The 18,037-nt window shown below is 45.1% G+C and overlaps 1 protein-coding gene across 1 annotated transcript; it reads left to right on the top strand.

The window, feature by feature from the left end:
- Window positions 1-14,890: 14,890 nt before the first annotated feature.
- LOC122428919 (ubiquitin carboxyl-terminal hydrolase 17-like protein 6) lies at window positions 14,891-16,549 on the top strand. The gene has a single exon (XM_043449072.1). The coding sequence runs from the start codon at window positions 14,924-14,926 to the stop codon at window positions 16,547-16,549; it is 1,626 nt and encodes a 541-aa protein (XP_043305007.1). The 5' UTR covers window positions 14,891-14,923.
- Window positions 16,550-18,037: the final 1,488 nt, after the last annotated feature.

The raw sequence follows: 18,037 nt of genomic DNA, 5'->3' as shown, positions 1-18,037 counted from the left end.
AATTTAAATCCGAATTTGGCAATAAGGAGTTCATGATCTGAGCCACAGTCAGCTCCCAGTCTTGTTTCTGCTGACTGTATGGAGCTTCTCCATCTTTGGCTGCAAAGAACATAATCTATCTGATTTTGGTATTGACCATCTGGTGATGTCCATGTGTAGAGTCTTCTCTTGTGTTGTTGGAAGAGGGTGTTTGCTATGACCAGTGTGTTCTCTTGGCAATACTCTGTTAGTCTTTGACCTGCTTCATTTTGTACTCCAAGGCCAAATTAGCCTGTTACTCCAGGTATCTCTTGACTTTCTACTTTTGCATTCCAGTAACATTACCTTAAAGGAAAATGATTATAAATATCGACTCACATGGAGGATCAAGCCACCAGAGATGAGCAAGGAGCAAAGCAAGAGAGAAATGAGAATATTTCCCCACTTCCAATTGCAAGTTAGTTCAGTACAGTCGTTTAGTCATGTCCAACTCTTTGCGATCCCATGGACTGTAGCACACCAGGCCTCCCTGTCCATCATCAACTCCCAGAGCTTGCTCAAGCTCATGGCCATCAAGTTAGTGATGCCATCAAACCATCACATCCTCTGTCGTCCCCTCCTCCTCCTGCCTCAATTTTTCCCAGCATCAGGGTCTTTTCCAATGTCAGTCCTTTGCATCGGGTGGTCAAAATATTGGAGTTTCACCTTCGGCTTCAGTCCTTCCAATGAATATTCAGGACTGATTTCCTTTACAACTGATTGGTTTGATCTCCTTGCTGTCCAAGGGACTCTCAAGAGTCTTCTCCAACACCACAGTTCAAAAGCATCAATTCTTTGGTGCTCAGCTTTCTTTATAATCCAACTCTCACATTCATACATGACCACTGAGAAACCATAGCTTTGACTCTATGGACCTGTGTTAGCAAAGTAATGTCTCTGCTTTTTAATATGCTGTCTAGGTTGGTCATAACTTTTCTTCCAAGGAGCAAGCAGTCACCACCTGCAGTGATTTTGAAGCCCAAGAAAATAAAGTGCAAGTCTTGCACAAGACTTCTTCTTTGTGCAAGACTGAAGGACAACTGGAACTAAACCATTTTAAAATAGCAGAAGAGGATGGGATTAATACACATAGTACTATATATATATATATGCTACTGTATAGCATAGGAGATTCTACTCAATATTCTGTAATAATCTAGATGAGAAAAGAGTCTGAAAAGGAGTGGATACATGTACATGCATAACTGAATCACTGTGCTATACACTTGAAGCCAACACAACATTGTGAATCAACCATACTTCAATTTTAAAAAGATTTTTTCAAAAGGAAGGAAATAGCAGCAGATAATACTGCAGGTACCTGAGAGCATCGCGGCCATTGCTGAGAGTGTGAGAGCAGAAATAACAATACTGGAGAACAGCAGAATAGAAGGACTTGACAAGAAAACACAGGTACTTCTTTCACCAATAGGAAGTATTTGGGGGAACTAGGGTTCCAGTGACTTCAGTGGGGAGGTGCTAAGCCACAGATTATTGTTTTTCACGGCTATTGTGATCCTGTTGTGACTGCAGATAAGAATCTCATGGAAAGCAAATGTAAGCGGTGTATTGATCAGTCTGGACATCACAAGGCTCAGTCCCTGCGTCATACTTTCTCGTAGGCACGTTGCTCTCTGCCATGATTTCCTCAGACCTTCTCTCTTTATTGGCGCCTGGTACAGCTCACCCAGCCCTCTTACTACTGGTATCACATCTTCCAGCACTTGGTCAGCATCCTGGCCAGACAGTTCAAGCCCAGCTTGCTCCCACAGGGTTCAAGAGGAAGAATCTCACAGAACCCTCTTAGGCCAGACAGTTGTGTAGCGGAGGCAATATTTTCATTCTCATCTCTTGCTGATTCCTTTTTCCTTTGTTCACATCAACAATCCTCTTCATCACAGCAGCCCACAGAAGACGCAAGCCTCTCTCCCCTTTTTCCGACCCCGCGTACAAATTTAAGTGGCTCCCTTAGTTCTCCCTTCACATGATCTGGTGGCTGCGAGATGTAGGTGCTCCAAGAATGCATTGTCCTCTAAGCTGACAACTTCTCGAATTATTCTTCTTGACTTTTTCAAATAAATGGAGGGGCTAGTTTGGTCATCTCTCTCTCTTTTTTTTTCAGCTAAAGAATGAAACTTTGTTTCTACTATGGTTTACAATGCAGAGGGATTATAGACTTTTTCTCATGGATAAATCAGCGTAACTAAGGTCTAGACCTGCTTGAGGGCAGGGTCAGCAGTATACATCAAGAGAATAAATGGCTTTTATTAGAGTTGCTGGATTTGACAAATAAAAATGTAGGAGGCCTAGTTAAATTTAAGTTTCAGATAAGCAATGAATAATTTTTTAGTATTAGTACACTCTATCCAATATTTGTCCTTTGTGAAATACTTGGAACATGTTTATGCTAAATAAATGATTCATTATTTGAAATTCATGTTTAATTGAATATCCTGAGTTATATCTGGCAACCCTACTCTTATTTAATTTGATTTTAAGTGGGATAGGGGTGGGATGGTGTAGAAAACTCTTACACGTAGTTTGGCCACCTCTTAGTATGATCTGCAAGGGTTTTTGGAGACAATTTTTAGAATGGGAGACCTACTCATCTCATTTTAGGGGATTGCCTGCATATCTGAAACTTGAAAACAGTCCATCCAGTAAATTGTTCCATCCAGTAAACACCTTAGTGAAAAGATATTAAGAAGGGACAGCAAGAAGACTGCTACTCAAAGGAACAATTTCCACATCTTTCTTAAAGCAACATCACTGACATTTTATTGATACAAAATATGATAGAAACACTACTTTTTATCCTTATTCTATAGGCAATGACAATGAAACTTAAGCATCTTATACAAGATTATCCAGCTAATAAAAGAGTAAAGACAAGATTCTAATTCAGTTCTCCCTGGAACTGAACTTCATGATGTGACATGTTATTTGACACACTCTCACTACTGTCTCACCTGGGCTTTCTTGGTGGCTCAGATAGTAAAGAATCCATCTGCAGTGCAGGAGACCTGGGTTTGATCCCTGGGTTAGGAAGATCCCCTTGAGGAGGGCAGGGCAACCTACTCCAGATTCTTGCCTGGAGAATCCCCATGGACAGAGGAGCCTTGCAGGCTACAGTCCATGAGGTTGCAAAGAGTTGGACACAAGTAAACGACCAAGCACAGCACAGAACTATTACCTCATGTGTTATTTTCTCTTTATAGTGGATCCCTTGTATGACTAAAACAGTATCCATGCATTCACATGCCTGAATATTTTATGTTGCTAAGATTAAAATTCATAGTTTTGGCATTTTAAGTAGATGTTATTTGGACATATACCTAAATCCCTTGTATAAACATATAGCTAAATCCCCTAAACTAAACATATAGCTAAATCCCCTATATCTAAGAGACTAACCATTTGTCAAGTGACACTTCACATTCTCTTTAAATGATTTGATAAAACTGAGAATCTGTTCTCTTGCTATATGAGGAGAACCCAGAGTCAGTAAGTATTTAGTTCTTATGTAGAAATTCACAACTTGAGACTATCTCATATTGTACATCCCCTAATAAACAGCAGGCCAATTACAGGCCAATTAGGTAACGGAAAAAATCATTAGCAAAAGTAGATCTAGCATATCTGGCTTTCAAGACAAACATACTGCAAGAGAAAAAAAATCAATCTGACCCAGCTTGACCCTCAAGAAACTGCAAATCTATTTATTCACTGTACCATGTCCAGTATAACATATCATCTTAAATACTGGTGAATTTTTAACATTCTGTCTGGAAATACTCCTGAATAATGACACGTCACTTTGGGATCAACTTTTTATAGGGTGTTGTATTGTTGTTCAGTCACTAAATCGTGTCCAACTCTTTGTAACTCCATGGACTGCAGCACAGCAGGCTTCCCTGTTCTTCACTGTCTCCTGGAATTTGCTTAAATTCATGTCCATTAAGTCAGTAGCTTATAATATTTTTTCAGATTTTTAAAGACTTTTTTAAAAAAGAGGCTTTTAAGTTCACAACAAAAATAAGAGGAAGGTACAGAGATTTCCATATATCCGCCCCCATATCAGCATCACTCTTTAAAGAGACACATTTGTTACAATTGATATACCTACATTAACACATTATAATCGCCCAAAATTCACAGTTTACTTTAGGGTTCACTGTTCGTGGTGTACATCCTATGGGTTTGGACAGATGTGTAATGATATGCATCTATCACTGTAGTATCACACAGAGAAGTTTCAGTGCCCTAAAAATCCTCTGTGCACCACCTATTCATCCTTCCCCCAATCCCAACCCCTGGAAACCACTGATATCTTTACTGTCTCCATAACTGTGCCTTTTCCAGAATGTCATATAGTAGGAATCATACAGTATGTAGCCTTTCAGATTAGTTCTTTTCACTTGGTATTATACATTCAAGGTTCCTCCATGTCTTTTGGTGGCTTTGCTAGCTCATTTCTTTTTAGTGCTAAATAGTATTTCATTATCTGGATATACAGCAGTCTATTCATTAACCTATTGAAGGGCATGTTGGTTGCTTCCAAGTTTTGGTAGTTATGAATAAAGCTGCTATGAACATCTGTGTATGGACTTAGGTGTGAACATAAGTTGTCATACTCTTTGGGTAAATATTAAGGAGAGCAATTGCTGGATCATATGGTAAGAGTATGTTTAGTTTTGTAATTAACCACCAAACTGTTCTAAAGTAGCTATGCCATTCTGCATTCCAGCTAAGAATGAATGAGTTCTTGTTGCCCCACATTCTGTGAGCATTTAATGTTGTCAGTGTTCTAGATTTTGGCCATTCTGATAGGTGTATAGTGGTATCTTATGGTTGTTTTAATTTGTATTTCCCTGATGGTATGTGGAGCATTTTATTATATGCTTGTTTGTGATCTGAATGTCTTCTTTGGTGAGGTGCCTGCTAAGAACTTTGGCACATTTTTAAATTGTTTGTTTTCTAGTTGTTGAGTGTTAAGAGTTTTTAAATATATTTTGTTTTTTTGTTTTGTTTTGTTTTTTTGGTTTTTATTTATTTATTTATTTATTTATTTTTTCAGTGGGTTTTGTCATACATTGATATGAATCAGCCATAGATTTACACGTATTCCCCATCCCGATCCCCCCTCCCACCTCCCTCTCCACCCAATTCCTCTGGGTCTTCCCAGTGCACCAGGCCCGAGCACTTGTCTCATGCATCCAACCTGGGCTGGCGATCTGTTTCACCATAGATAATATACATGCTGTTTTTTTGAAACATCCCACCCTCACCTTCTCCCACAGAGTTCAAAAGTCTGTTCTGTACTTCTGTGTCTCTTTTTCTGTTTTGCATATAGGGTTGTCGTTACCATCTTTTTAAATATATTTTGGATGACAGTCCTATATCAGATATACCTTTTGCAAATACTTTCTCCCAGTCTGTGGCTTTTTCTTGATTCTTTTGACAAACTTTTAACTTTGTCCTGAGTATACCTCAATTAAAAGACAAATGCCAATTGGGTGCACCCAGAGAAAGCCTGTCTTCATTAACAAAAGCTTCAACTAATTGGGCTTAGGCTTTGAGGATTATATGGCAGTTGGATACGCTGATTTAGGTGCCATTTCATATAAAGATGAAGACAAAATGTGTGGACTTAAGGGAACAATGAAGCTCAGGTATATATGTGAAATAGAAAAAAAAGAGTTAAAGATTCTTTGAGAAGTCTCAAAGTTGAAAATAGAGTTACTCTTCTCAAAACAAAGGGACAAATATCAAGTTTACTTAAATGGATGGGATCTGAGCCCAATATGAAATAGGAATTGCCAATAACCTAAATTAAAAGAATTAGCACATCCAAAATGGATTTATTGTTTCAAAACAAAGAAAAAGAAGAGTCACATAAGGAATGCACAGGTCGTGCCCATCAAACACTGTTGTGGGGCAGGATGCCCTTCCAGGCTAACATGCATATAGTAACTTTAACAGATGTCTATATTGAGCAGAATAGTGCAGCCATAAAGTCACAAAGTTAAAGATTTGAATCATATATAACTATTCTTGCATTGACTTAAAATGTCCTAAACTGTGTATAGATTTGCATTCATTGGTACCAACTTTAATTCACTTCAGTTCAGTTCAGTCACTCAGTCATGTCCAACTCTTTGCAACCCCATGAACCGCAGCACTCCAGACCTCCCTGTCCATCACCAACTCCTGGAGTTTACTCAAACTCATGTCCATTGAGTCAGTGATGCCATCCAACCATCTCATCCTCTGTTATCCCCTTCTCCTCCTGCCCCTAATCCCTCCCAGCATCAGGGTCTTTTCCAATGAGTCAGTTCTTCATATCAGGTGGCCAAAGTATTGGAGTTTCAGCTTCAGCATCAGTCCTTCCAATGAACATTCAGGATTGATTTCCTTTGGGATGGACTGGTTGGATCTCCTTGCAGTCCAAGGGACTCTCAAGAGTCTTCTCCAACACCACATTTCAAAAGCATCGATCCTTTGGCTCTCAGCTTTCTTAAGAGTCCAACTCTCACATCCATACATGACTACTGGTAAAACGAAAGCCTTGACTAGATGGACTTTTGTTGACAAAGTAATGTCTCTGCTTTTTAATATGCTATCTAGGTTGGTCATAACTTTCCTTCCAAGGAGTAAGCATCTTTTAATTTCATGGCTACAGTCACCATCTCCAGCGATTTGGAGTCCCAAAAAATAAAGCCTCTCACTGTTTCCACCGTTTCCCCATCTATTGGCCATGAAATGATGGGACCAGATGCCATCATCTTAGTTTTCTGAATGTTGAGCTTTAAGCCAACTTTTTCACTCTCTTCTTTCACTTTCATCAAGAGGCCCTTTAGTTCGTCTTCACTTTCTGCCATAAGGGTGGTGTCATCTGCATATCTGAGGTTATTGATATTTCTCCCAGCAATCTTGGTTCCAACTTGTGCTTCCTCCAGCCCAGCATTTCTCATGACGTACTCTGCATAGAAGTTAAATAAGCATGGTGACAATATACAGACTTGATGTACTCCTTTTCCTATTTGGAACCAGTCTGTTGTTCCATGTCCAGTTCTAACTGTTGCTTTCTGACCTGCATACAGGTTTCTCAAGAGGCAGGTCAGGTGGTCTGATATTCCAATCTCTTTCAAAATTGTCCACAGTTTAATCAAATGATTAATGACTAGTCCTCTTTTCCCAAGAGCTTTCAGATACATAAGGGTAGTTATTATGTCTTTTTCCACTTTCAAACTATCTATAGGCCAGTCATTTCTAGATTTTCCAATCTTCCTCCTCTTGCCAAGGCTTTCATTTCTTTAATCTTCCTGGTTCCCTTCTCTGACTCTCTTCAAGTTGACTGTGTTACTCTCAGGTGACCCTTGATCAGTTCAGATACTGAAATTTCATTTTTGCAAAGATCATATTAGCTTGTGACTATATCTTTTTGTATCCAGTCACTCAGTCCTATTTGACTCTTTGTGACCCCATGGACTGCAGCACGACAGGCCTCTCTGTCCCTCATCATCTCCTGAAGTTTGCCCAAGTTCATGATCATTGCATGGGTATTGCCATCCAGCCATCTCATCCTCTGACATCCTCTTCTCCTACTGCCCTCAGTCTTTCCCAGCATCAGGGAATGAGTCAGCTGTCCGCATCAGGTGACCAAAATACTGGAACCTCAGCTTCAGGATCAGTCCTTCCAACGAGTATTCAGGGTTGATTTCCCTTAAGATTAATTGGTTTGATATTATTGCTGTCCAAGGGTTTGATCTCCTTGTTGGTTTGATCTCCCTGCTGACTCTCAGGAGTCTTCTTCAGCACCTAAGGCATCAAAGGCATGGATCCTTTGATGCTCTGCCTCCTTTATAGTCCAGCTCTCACAGAGATATGTGACAACTGGGAAGACCATAGCAGAGTAATGTCTCTACTTTTCAACACACTGCCTAGGTTTGTCATAGCTTTCCTCCCAAGAAGCAATCATTTTCTGATTTCGTGGTTGCAGTCACCTTCCACAGTGATTTTGGAGCCCAAGAAGACAAAATCTGTTACTACTTCCATTTTTCCCTTTCTATTTGCCATGAAGTAACGGAGCCAGATGCCTTGATGTTAGTTTTTTTAGTATTTACTTTTAAGCCTTTCACTTTAAGCTCTTTCACTCTCCTCCTTCATCCTCATCAAGAGGCTCTTTAGCTCTCCAGCCTCTCTTGATTCCAGCTTGTAATTCATCCAGCATGGTGTTTCTTATGATGTGCTCAGTGTATGGGTTAAATAAATAGGGTGACAGTAGGCAGCCATGTTGTATTCCTTTCTCAATCCTGAACCAATCAGTTGTTCCATACAGGGTTCTAACTGTTGCTTCTTGACACAAATATAGGTTTCTAAGGAGACAGGTATTTCAAATCTTAAAAGATGATGCTGTGAAAGTGCTACACTCAATATGCCAGCAAATTTAGAAAACTCAGCAGTGGCCACAGGACTGGAAAAAAGTCAGTTTTCATTCCAATCCCAAAGAAAGGCAATGCCAAAGAATGCTCAAACTACCGCACAATTGCACTCATCTCACATGCTAGCAAAGTAATGCTCAAAATTCTCCAAGCCAGGCTTCAACAATACGTGAACCGTGAACCCCCAGATGTTCAAGCTGGTTTTAGAAAAGGCAGAGAAACCAGAGATCAAATTGCCAACATCCGCTGGATCATCAAAAAAGCAAGAGAGTTCCAGAAAAACATCTACTTCTGCTTTATTGACTATGCCAAAGCCTTTGACTGTGTGGATCATCACAAACTGTGGAAAATTCTGAAAGAGATGAAAATACCAGACCACCTGACCTGCCTCTTGAGAAACCTGTATGCAGGTCAGAAAGCAACAGTTAGAACTGGACATGGAAAAAAAAAAAAAAGAACTGGACATGGAACAACAGACCAGTTCCAAATAGGAAAAGGAGTACATCAAGTCTGTATATTGTCACCATGCTTATTTAACTTCTATGCAGAGTACATCATGAGAAATGCTGGGCTGGAGGAAGCACAAGTTGGAACCAAGATTGCTGGGAGAAATATCAATAACCTCAGATATGCAGATGACACCACCCTTATGGCAGAAAGTGAAGACGAACTAAAGGGCCTCTTGATGAAAGTGAAAGAAGAGAGTGAAAAAGTTGGCTTAAAGCTCAACATTCAGAAAACTAAGATGATGGCATCTGGTCCCATCATTTCATGGCCAATAGATGGGGAAACGGTGGAAACAGTGAGAGGCTTTATTTTTTGGGACTCCAAATCGCTGGAGATGGTGACTGTAGCCATGAAATTAAAAGATGCTTACTCCTTGGAAGGAAAGTTATGACCAACCTAGATAGCATATTAAAAAGCAGAGACATTACTTTGTCAACAAAAGTCCATCTAGTCAAGGCTTTCGTTTTACCAGTAGTCATGTATGGATGTGAGAGTTGGACTCTTAAGAAAGCTGAGAGCCAAAGGATCGATGCTTTTGAACTGTGGTGTTGGAGAAGACTCTTGAGAGTCCCTTGGACAGCAAGGAGATCCAACCTAAAGGAGATCAGTCCTGGGTGTTCATTGGAAGGACTGATGCTGAAGCTGAAACTCCAATACTTTGGCCACCTGATGTGAAGAACTGACTCATTGGAAAAGACCCTGATGCTGGGAGGGATTAGGGGCAGGAGGAGAAGGGGATGAGAGAGGATGAGATGGTTGGATGGTATCACCGACTCAATGGACATGAGTTTGAGTAAACTCCAGGAGTTGGTGATGGACAAGGAGGCCTGGCATGCTGTGATTCATGGGGTCACAAAGAGTCAGACACAACTGAGCAACTGAACTGAAATGAACTGAAGGAAACAGGTAAGATGGTCAGGTATTTCCATCTCTTTAAGAGTTTCCACAGTTTGTTAAGAACCACACAGTTAAAGATTTTAGCATAGTCAATGAAACAGAGGTAGATGTCTTTCTGGAGTTCCCTTGTTTTCTCTATGATCCAGTGAATATTGGCAATTTGATCTCTGGTTCCTCTACCTTTTCTAAACCTAGCTTGGATATCTGGAAGTTCTTGGTTTGCATAATGCTGAAGCATAGCATGAAAGATTTTAAGCATGACTTTACCAGCATGGGAGATGAGTGCAATTGTCTGAGGGTTAGAACATTCCTCAGTACTACCTTTCTTGGGAACTGGAGTGAGAATTTACCTTTTCCAGTCCTGTGGCCACTGCTGGATTTTGCTGACATATTGAGTGCAACACTTTGATAGCATCATCCTTTAGGGCTTTGAATAGCTCTGCTAGAATTCCATTGCATCCACTAGCTTTTTTAAGAGCAGTGCTTCCTAAGGCCCACTCGACTTCACACTCCAGAATGTCTAGCTCTGAGTGATTGACCACACTATCGTAGTTATCCAGTTCTTTAAGGTCTTTTTTGTACAGTTTTTCCATGTATTCTTTCCATCATTGATCTCTTCAGCGTCTACTAGATCTCTAATGTTTCTGTCCTTTATTGTGCCCATCTTTGGGTGAAATGTTTCCTTGATAATTCCAATTTTCCTGAAGAGATCTCTAGTCTTCCCCCTTCTGTTGTTTTACTCTGTTTTTGTGCACTGTTCATTGAAGAAGGCCTTCTTGTCTCTCCTTGCTATTCTCCTTAGAACTCTGCATTTAGTTAGATGTACCTTTTCCTTCTCCCTTGTTTTTCGGTTCTCTTCTTTCTTCAGGTTCTGTCATAGCCCAGTTGATAAAGAATTCACCTGCAATGCAGGAGACCCTGGTTCGAATCCTGGGTTGGGAAGATTTGCAGGAGAAGGGAACAGCTACCCACTCCAGTATTCAGGCCTGGAGAATTCCATGGGCTGTATAATTCATGGGGTCACAAAGAGTCAGACACAACTGAGCGATCCCTTTCCTTCTCCCTTGCTTTTCGGTTCTCTTCTTTCTTCAGCTTCTTGTTAAGCCTCCTCAGGTAATCACTTTGCCTGCTTGCTTTTCTTTTTCTTTGGGATTGTTTTGTTCACTGCCTCCTGTACATTACAGACCTCTGTCCATAGTTCTCCAGGCACACTGTTCATTAGATCTAATCCCTTGAATCAATTTGTCACCTCCACTGCATATTCATAGGGGATATGATTTAAGTCATACCTAGTTGGCATACTCTGTTTAGTTTAACCCTGAATTTTGCTATAAGAAGCTGATGATCTCAGCCACAGTCAGCTCCAGGTCTTATTTTTCCTGACTGTATACAGCTTCTCCATCTTCGGCTACAAAGAATGTAATCTATTTGATTTCAGCATTGACCACTTGGTGATGTCTATGTGTGAAGTCATCTTTTGTGTTGTTGAAAAAGTGTGCTTGGTATGACCAGTGCATTCTCTTGGCAGAAGTCAGTTAGCCTTTGCCCTGCTTCATTTTATTCTCCAAGGCCAAATGTGCCTGTTACTTCAGGTATCTCTTGACTCCCTACTTTTGCATTCCAGTTCCCTATGATGAAAAGGACATCTTTTTTTTTGGTGTTAGCTCTAGGAGGTCTTCTAGGTCTTCATAGAACTGATCAAGTTCAGCTTCTTCAGCCTCAGTGGTAGAGGTACAGATCTGAATTACTGTGATGTTGAATGGCTTGCCTTGGAAACAAACTGAGATCATTCTGTCATATTTAAGGCTGTACCCAAGTACTGTGCTTTGGACTCTTTTGTTGATTATGAGGGCTACTCCATTGCTTCTATGGAACTCTTGATCAGAGTAGTAGACATAATGGTCATCTGGATTAAAGTTACCCATTCCTCTCCATTTTAGTTTACCATATCTCTTATGGCTCACTAATAAGACTTCCAAATCATTTTTAACAGAAATTGTTGTCAAGCTAAGCCCCCTACTCCTTTTTCTACTTCTGTACCATTGTCATTTATGTAATTTTTCATTTGAACCCACATGCATAATCTTACTGAGTTAACTCATAAAACTTGTCTTTTTTATATTTTGCTTACCCCTTCAGCTTGTCAATATCTTTAGTCATACTAATAATTTTGTCTTATATATGAAAGTGACCACAGAATTTCTACACAGGAGTGTCTTTAAGGATGAGAGGAGGATGAATCTACTTGGAATTTAGTTTTTAAAGGAGCATTTGCTGAACATATTAGACAAGACTAAGAAAACTTCTAATGGAAGCCAATAAAATGTGGAGAACAGGTTTTCCAATTCATCTCTAGTTTTCTTTATTTATCAAATATTTGATATTCTTCCCAGCTTCATCTTATCACCAAATTTGAAAATCACCCATTCATATTTTCAAGCACACTATCAACAGAATGTTGTACAGAACAGGTTTGAAGACAGAAATGTTATAAACTTTCTATCAGATTAATATTGATGAATTCATCAGAAATATTTTTATATAGTTGCTTAACTTGTTATGACACTGTCTAATTTTACTCCCAAGCAGTCTTTTTGTCTCCTCAATTTAAGCTATCATGACACAAAGGAAAAAGTCAAAATAAAATAATACATTTCCAAGATCTTCTAGTAAAATAGCTCTGACAAAGAATTAGATTCACATGTCTTGTTTTTAGTAAATCCAGCTATCCACTCAATGGCTCACCTATAATTTTGCCTGTGCTTTATGTTAATCTCTAGAATTTAACTTTGGGTTTAATCAAGGTAAATGGAAAGCCCCATGATAGCAGGGTATCATAACCGCCTGTGTCCTGAGAACCCTGCACAGAGCCTAGCATCCAGCAGACACTCAATAAATGGTTAGCTGTTTAGTTGGTTGGTGGGTTGGCTGCATGAATGAATGGCTCTATGGTTCAGAGAATTCGCTCATCCCATTTTTCAAAAAATCAAAATGGCATTTATGTTTCTAGCCTTCTGTTCCCCACACAATTTCTCAAGTTCTTTGCTCCAGATGTCCAGGAAGTAATGTGAAGATACATGTCATCATTTCAGGCATTGGGATTTTCAAGATGGTCCTCCTGAAAAACTCAGCAAGAGTTTTATCCATCTCTTTGGCACTTGGGGCCCGTGGCAGTCACAAGAGAGTAGCCTCAGAGTCGTGGGACGTGGCTTCTTCTAGGCTCCCGCCACATCCCGCCCGATCCCACGCCGCCAGGGGTTCTCTTACCGTCCCACTTCGCCGGCGGGCTCTCTCCTCATCGACTCCCCTTGAATTTTAATAAACCCTTTTCTATAAAAATGTTCTCCTTGTGGATTTAGAATGACTGGCTTTACTGCATAAGTGGAAGCAGGTAACAGAGCCTGATGCAGAGGGTCCAGTGGTTTTCCTGTATCTAATGGAGATTCAGGTGATATCAACTATTTCTTCATCCCTCCCCCTATACTTTCAGTTCTGGGTAACTGAGCAAGTGAGTTCAAGGTCCCTGTCACCCCCTAGTCTCAGAGGGTCAGAGACGAGGCTCCCTGGACCTCCCCACTTTCCCTTCCTCGCTCATCCTAAAGATCCGGGGCTGCTGGTGAGAGTTAGAACATCAGTGAAAAACCTTCTGAGAGGCAGTTGTTGGCAGGTTTAGCTTCTGCTAGGATCTCCAGCTTCTGAACTGATGTCAGACCTGCATGGGCCCTGCTCCATGTCTGATTCTGAAACAGGAGGAAAACTTACCTTGTGCACCGGTGCCTAGAGTTGTGGATATTACAGTTCGTTTGTGGGGAGTGGTTGCCCTCTCATAAGACTCTGTCCCCATTTTCAGAAGCTGTAGAAAATTGACACTGGACAATTTAGAAACACTTATGACTGCCGAGGTCACTTAGAAACTATGCTGGGCCTGTGCAAAAGGTGATATTAGAGAAGAAGAAATAAAACTCCACAGAGACTTCAGGTCTGTGCATCTTGATCGTGATAGAGATATGTAGCCTAGGGCAGAGACAAGGGAGGTCCCACCTGATGGGCTGGTGGTGGGTGATAGACACGGGAAGGGCTTTCTGTGCCCAGAACAGGTCCCATAGTCTGTTGGAAAGTTCATGGTGCGAATAACATGCTTTGGATCAGTGGATATAGAGAAAAGTGATACATTTTAACTTTTCTCACACCATCTTAGAGGATAAGAATTAGTAGTTAAAAAAAATTAAAATGAACAGAAAATACAAAAAAACAAAGAACACTTAAAAATTAAACGAAAGGCAAAAGAAAAAAAAAAAAGAAAGAAAGGAAAACGAAAAATAAAGAACAAGACAACTAAGATTGCAAAGGGGCTGAAGAAATGAATCGAAAGTTGCAGCGAGCCTATGTCTTTCTGAAAGAGCTCACTTTGGACCATGACCAACAGCCCCAAAGGGAGAAAAGCATATGTGCCACACTCGCGGCATCTTTTGGTGCTAGGACCCTGAACGCTAGAAGAGTGGCTCGTGAGAAAGCATCGAAATGGGAGTGGACCTCAGTCGAGGGCAAAGTTGAGGCAAGGGTTTATTGTTGTCCGGGGAGGGGTTGTCCTCAGGCAGGGGTCTGGGGTGGGGAGACCCCTCAAGGGGAGAGGGTAGGTGGGCAGACATATGTTTCCACAAGTGTGTTAGGATCTGAAGGGTGAGCCCACGGAATTCCTCCCCAGCCCGCATGTGTGTGCTGAACTTGGAAGCCCTGCAGTGACTCTCTAGCAGGCAAGTCTGGAAGGCCAAAGCCCCCCCCGAATCATTTGCATCCTGAGCCCTGTGGTGCAGGGCCAGATCGGAAGTGCGTGCGGGGCTTCGTCATGGGGAATTCCCCGAGAAAAGTGTCGGTGGTGGGATGTCGGGAGTGGGAGTGAGCACGCCCTCGGACGCCTCAGCCAATGAGGAGCTTGTGCGTGCGGGGGTGGGGCTGTGGGGAAGCCATCAAAGGCCCGAGGGGGCGGGGCCCAGGCCCTTTTTCAGAGAAGCACCGTCTGAGGGAAGGAGGCGTCGTCTTGCAGCTGCAGGTAGGAGATGCAAAGACTCGTGGGCCTTGATTGCAGAGACCCGGGGGCTGCTTCGGCGCACGGGGGTGGTGCGTGTCCGTCTCCCTTCAACGTCTTCCCCGGAGGGCAAGGTTGTCGGCCCAGCGCCGCTGGTGCGGATGCCCTTCGGGGACCCTGTGTCCCTGAGGGGCCGTCGCCGGCGGTCGGGCGGCCCCAGCGGGGTGACTTGGCTCCTGGGTCAGCAGGGCTGGCGCCTGGCCACCAAGTCGCCCTGAGTTGGAGGGGGCCGTGGGGGGTCGGGGCTGGGCTTCACAATCTGGGGAACACCTGCTACGTGAATGCAGCGCTGCAGTGTCTGAGCCACACGCCGCCCCTGGCCAGCTGGATGGTGTCCCAGCAGCACGCCACCCTCTGTCCGGCCCGCACCTCCTGCACGCTCTGTGCCATGCGAGCTCACGTGACCCGAGCCCTCCTTCACCCGGGAGAGGTGATCCGGCCCCACAAGGACCTGCTGGCGGGCTTCCACACACACCGGCAGGAAGATGCCCACGAGTTTCTGATGTTCACTCTGAATGCCATGCAGCAAGGGTGCTTGAGTGCATCCCAGCCGTCGGGCCATCCCTCCGAGGACACCACCCTCATCCGGCAGATCTTCGGCGGGACGTGGAGGTCTCAGATCCAGTGTCTCCACTGCCTCGGTGTCTCGGACACGTTCGACCCTTATCTGGACATCAGCCTGGATATCACGGCGGCTCAGAGTGTGGAGCAAGCTCTGAGAGAGCTGGTGAAGCCCGAGAAGCTGGACGCTGAAAACGCCTATGACTGTGGCCTTTGTCTCCGGAAGGTGCCTGCCACCAAGAGGTTGACTTTGCACAGCACGTCCCAGGTCCTGGTGCTGGTGCTGAAGCGGTTCACACAGGTGAGCGGGGCCAAAAGGGCTCAGGAAGTGCGCTATCCCCAGTGCCTCGACCTGCAGCCCTACACGTCTGAGCGCAAGGCAGGGCCACTGGCCTACGTGCTCTATGCCGTGCTGGTGCACTCCGGGTGGAGCTGTGAGCGAGGACACTACTTTTCCTACGTGCGAGCGGGCAACGGCCAGTGGTATAAGATGGACGATGCCAAGGTGAGCGCCTGTGACGCGAGTGCTGCCCTGAGCCAGAGCGCCTACGTGCTCTTCTACTCCCGGGAGGGTGCGTGGCAAGGGGGTGCTGGGGGAGGGGCAGCGGCCCCCCTCACGGCTGACCCCACACACCCCGGGGAGCCTGACCCCGCCGGCCCCGGGGAGCCTGCGGGAGACGCCAGCGGCAGAGCTCCTGGGTCGCAGGTGTCCCCGGGGGACACAGAGGTCGAAGGAATCAGCTTAGAGCAGTGGAGACGCCTCCAAGAGCACAAGCGGCCGAAGCCGGCCTTCGACCTCCGGAAGATCCAGTCGGCCCTGCCTGCCGGCGCAGTCGTGATTCACCAGTCCACACACGGAGGAGGGAGACACGGCAAGCTGCCTGAACAGGAGCACGACCGGCTCGACCGGCCCAGCACGGACAGCCCGCCTCCGGGCCTCACGAGTGTTGGCAACGGCCCTTGTGCCAGCGGGAGGGCCCGAGCGACCAAGAGGAAGAACAAGAAGCCGCGGCCATCTCTGGGGCTGTGGCGGTAGGTAGGCTCTGAGGCACATGCCTGCAGAAGCCCAGGCACACTCTGCGTGCGGCACGCCCTGTGTGACGCACCAAGCGTTCCCGGCGAGGAGCGAGTTCCTGTCGGCGGTGTGGCTGGTGCAGCCTCCTGGAAAAAGGCGGGGCCTGCAGTGTGCCCGGGGCCACGGTCTTCACCTGGATCGTGCTGAGCGGCCGAGCTCTCGAGGGCTGGCTCTGCTGGGAAGTTACTGGAGAGGATGGGGTGCGTGACCGGGTCTGAGCACGGTCCGAGGGCCTCGCGCTTCTGCGGGGCTGGGAGAGTCCTCTCTGGATGGGACTTTGGGTGTGGGTTTGCCTTTCTTTCCCCGTCTGCATTCTCTGGCCGCACCGCTGGCCTCTGGTGAGTGACGCGGCAGGGAGACGCCTCCCAGTACGCCCACAGCCAGCCGAGCAAGGAGACGATCTCCTGAGCCCTCCGGGGGGCAGGGAGGAGCGGCTGCAGGTGCGTGAATCGTCTCCTTCTGGCCGGTCAGGCTCTCGAAAACGCCCCAAACGTCGAGCAGGGTCCGGGGAGAAGATGGGCGACCAGGCTCTATGGGTGGAATGTCCTTGGGAGGCGTAGTGCTACCTGGGAAAGGGACCTCCGGCAGGAATGAGGCGGGGATGTGTTCGTCAGCGGCGGGACGCTCGTGCGCAGAGTTGCCTGGGGCTCCATTTCCGGTGCAAGGAGTCTGCTGCAGAACCTCCAAGTGCCAAACGGGACAAGTGATTCACCGTGCCCCGAGCACCACCACCAGCACCACCGGCACCAACACGAAGGCCAAGGGGAGAAGGGCGACCCAATGAGTCCCAAAGAAACTTCTCCGCCAGCATGGCACAGGGGCCTAAGTGGAGATGGGTCATGCAACCGTTCCTTTCTGAAAGCAAAGGTCCTCCCCGCACTGAGGAAAGACCCAAGGCTGCCCTAGATCGTGAGAGCTAGACAACTGGACATCCGACTCTGCCCATCCTATGTGTCAGTCCGTTGTCTCGTCCAGCTTGGCCACGGACAAACGCCGCTGGATGCGATGAGACGCGGCCGGCCTCTGAAGGGTCTGCGGCGGTGGGGAAACTGTCCTTTCCTAGCTACTTTCCCGCCTGCCTCGTCATCCCGCGACCTGGTGGAGGGGCGCTCGAGGACCCGTATCGGTCCCCTCTTGCGGTTTCTTTCTTTCTCTTGGTTGCCGGCTTCAAACCCAAAACCCTCCATCAAACGGTGGACCTGCAATTAGCGATTTAGCATCTCAGACCTAGAGGGACAACTGTGGCTCCTGACCACGCTAGTCGGCTTGGCAAGGAACAGAGAATGTTCCGCTGGCTTTTTCTCCCCGCATGGTTACCTACAAAGCACCGTGCCCACCACACGCAGAGAGGAAAAAGAATGACGAGCAGTATCTTCCCCCAAGAACACGAACAAGCGTGCCCTGGACGAGGAATTCGAGCCACACACAGGCCGCCCTCATTATCACCAC

This window comes from Cervus canadensis, chromosome 2 (assembly GCF_019320065.1).
Source record: "Cervus canadensis isolate Bull #8, Minnesota chromosome 2, ASM1932006v1, whole genome shotgun sequence".
In the NCBI taxonomy this organism is placed as follows: Eukaryota; Metazoa; Chordata; class Mammalia; order Artiodactyla; family Cervidae; genus Cervus; species Cervus canadensis.
Note: the sequence above shows the minus strand (reverse complement) of the source record. Positions and strands in the feature narration are given on the sequence as shown.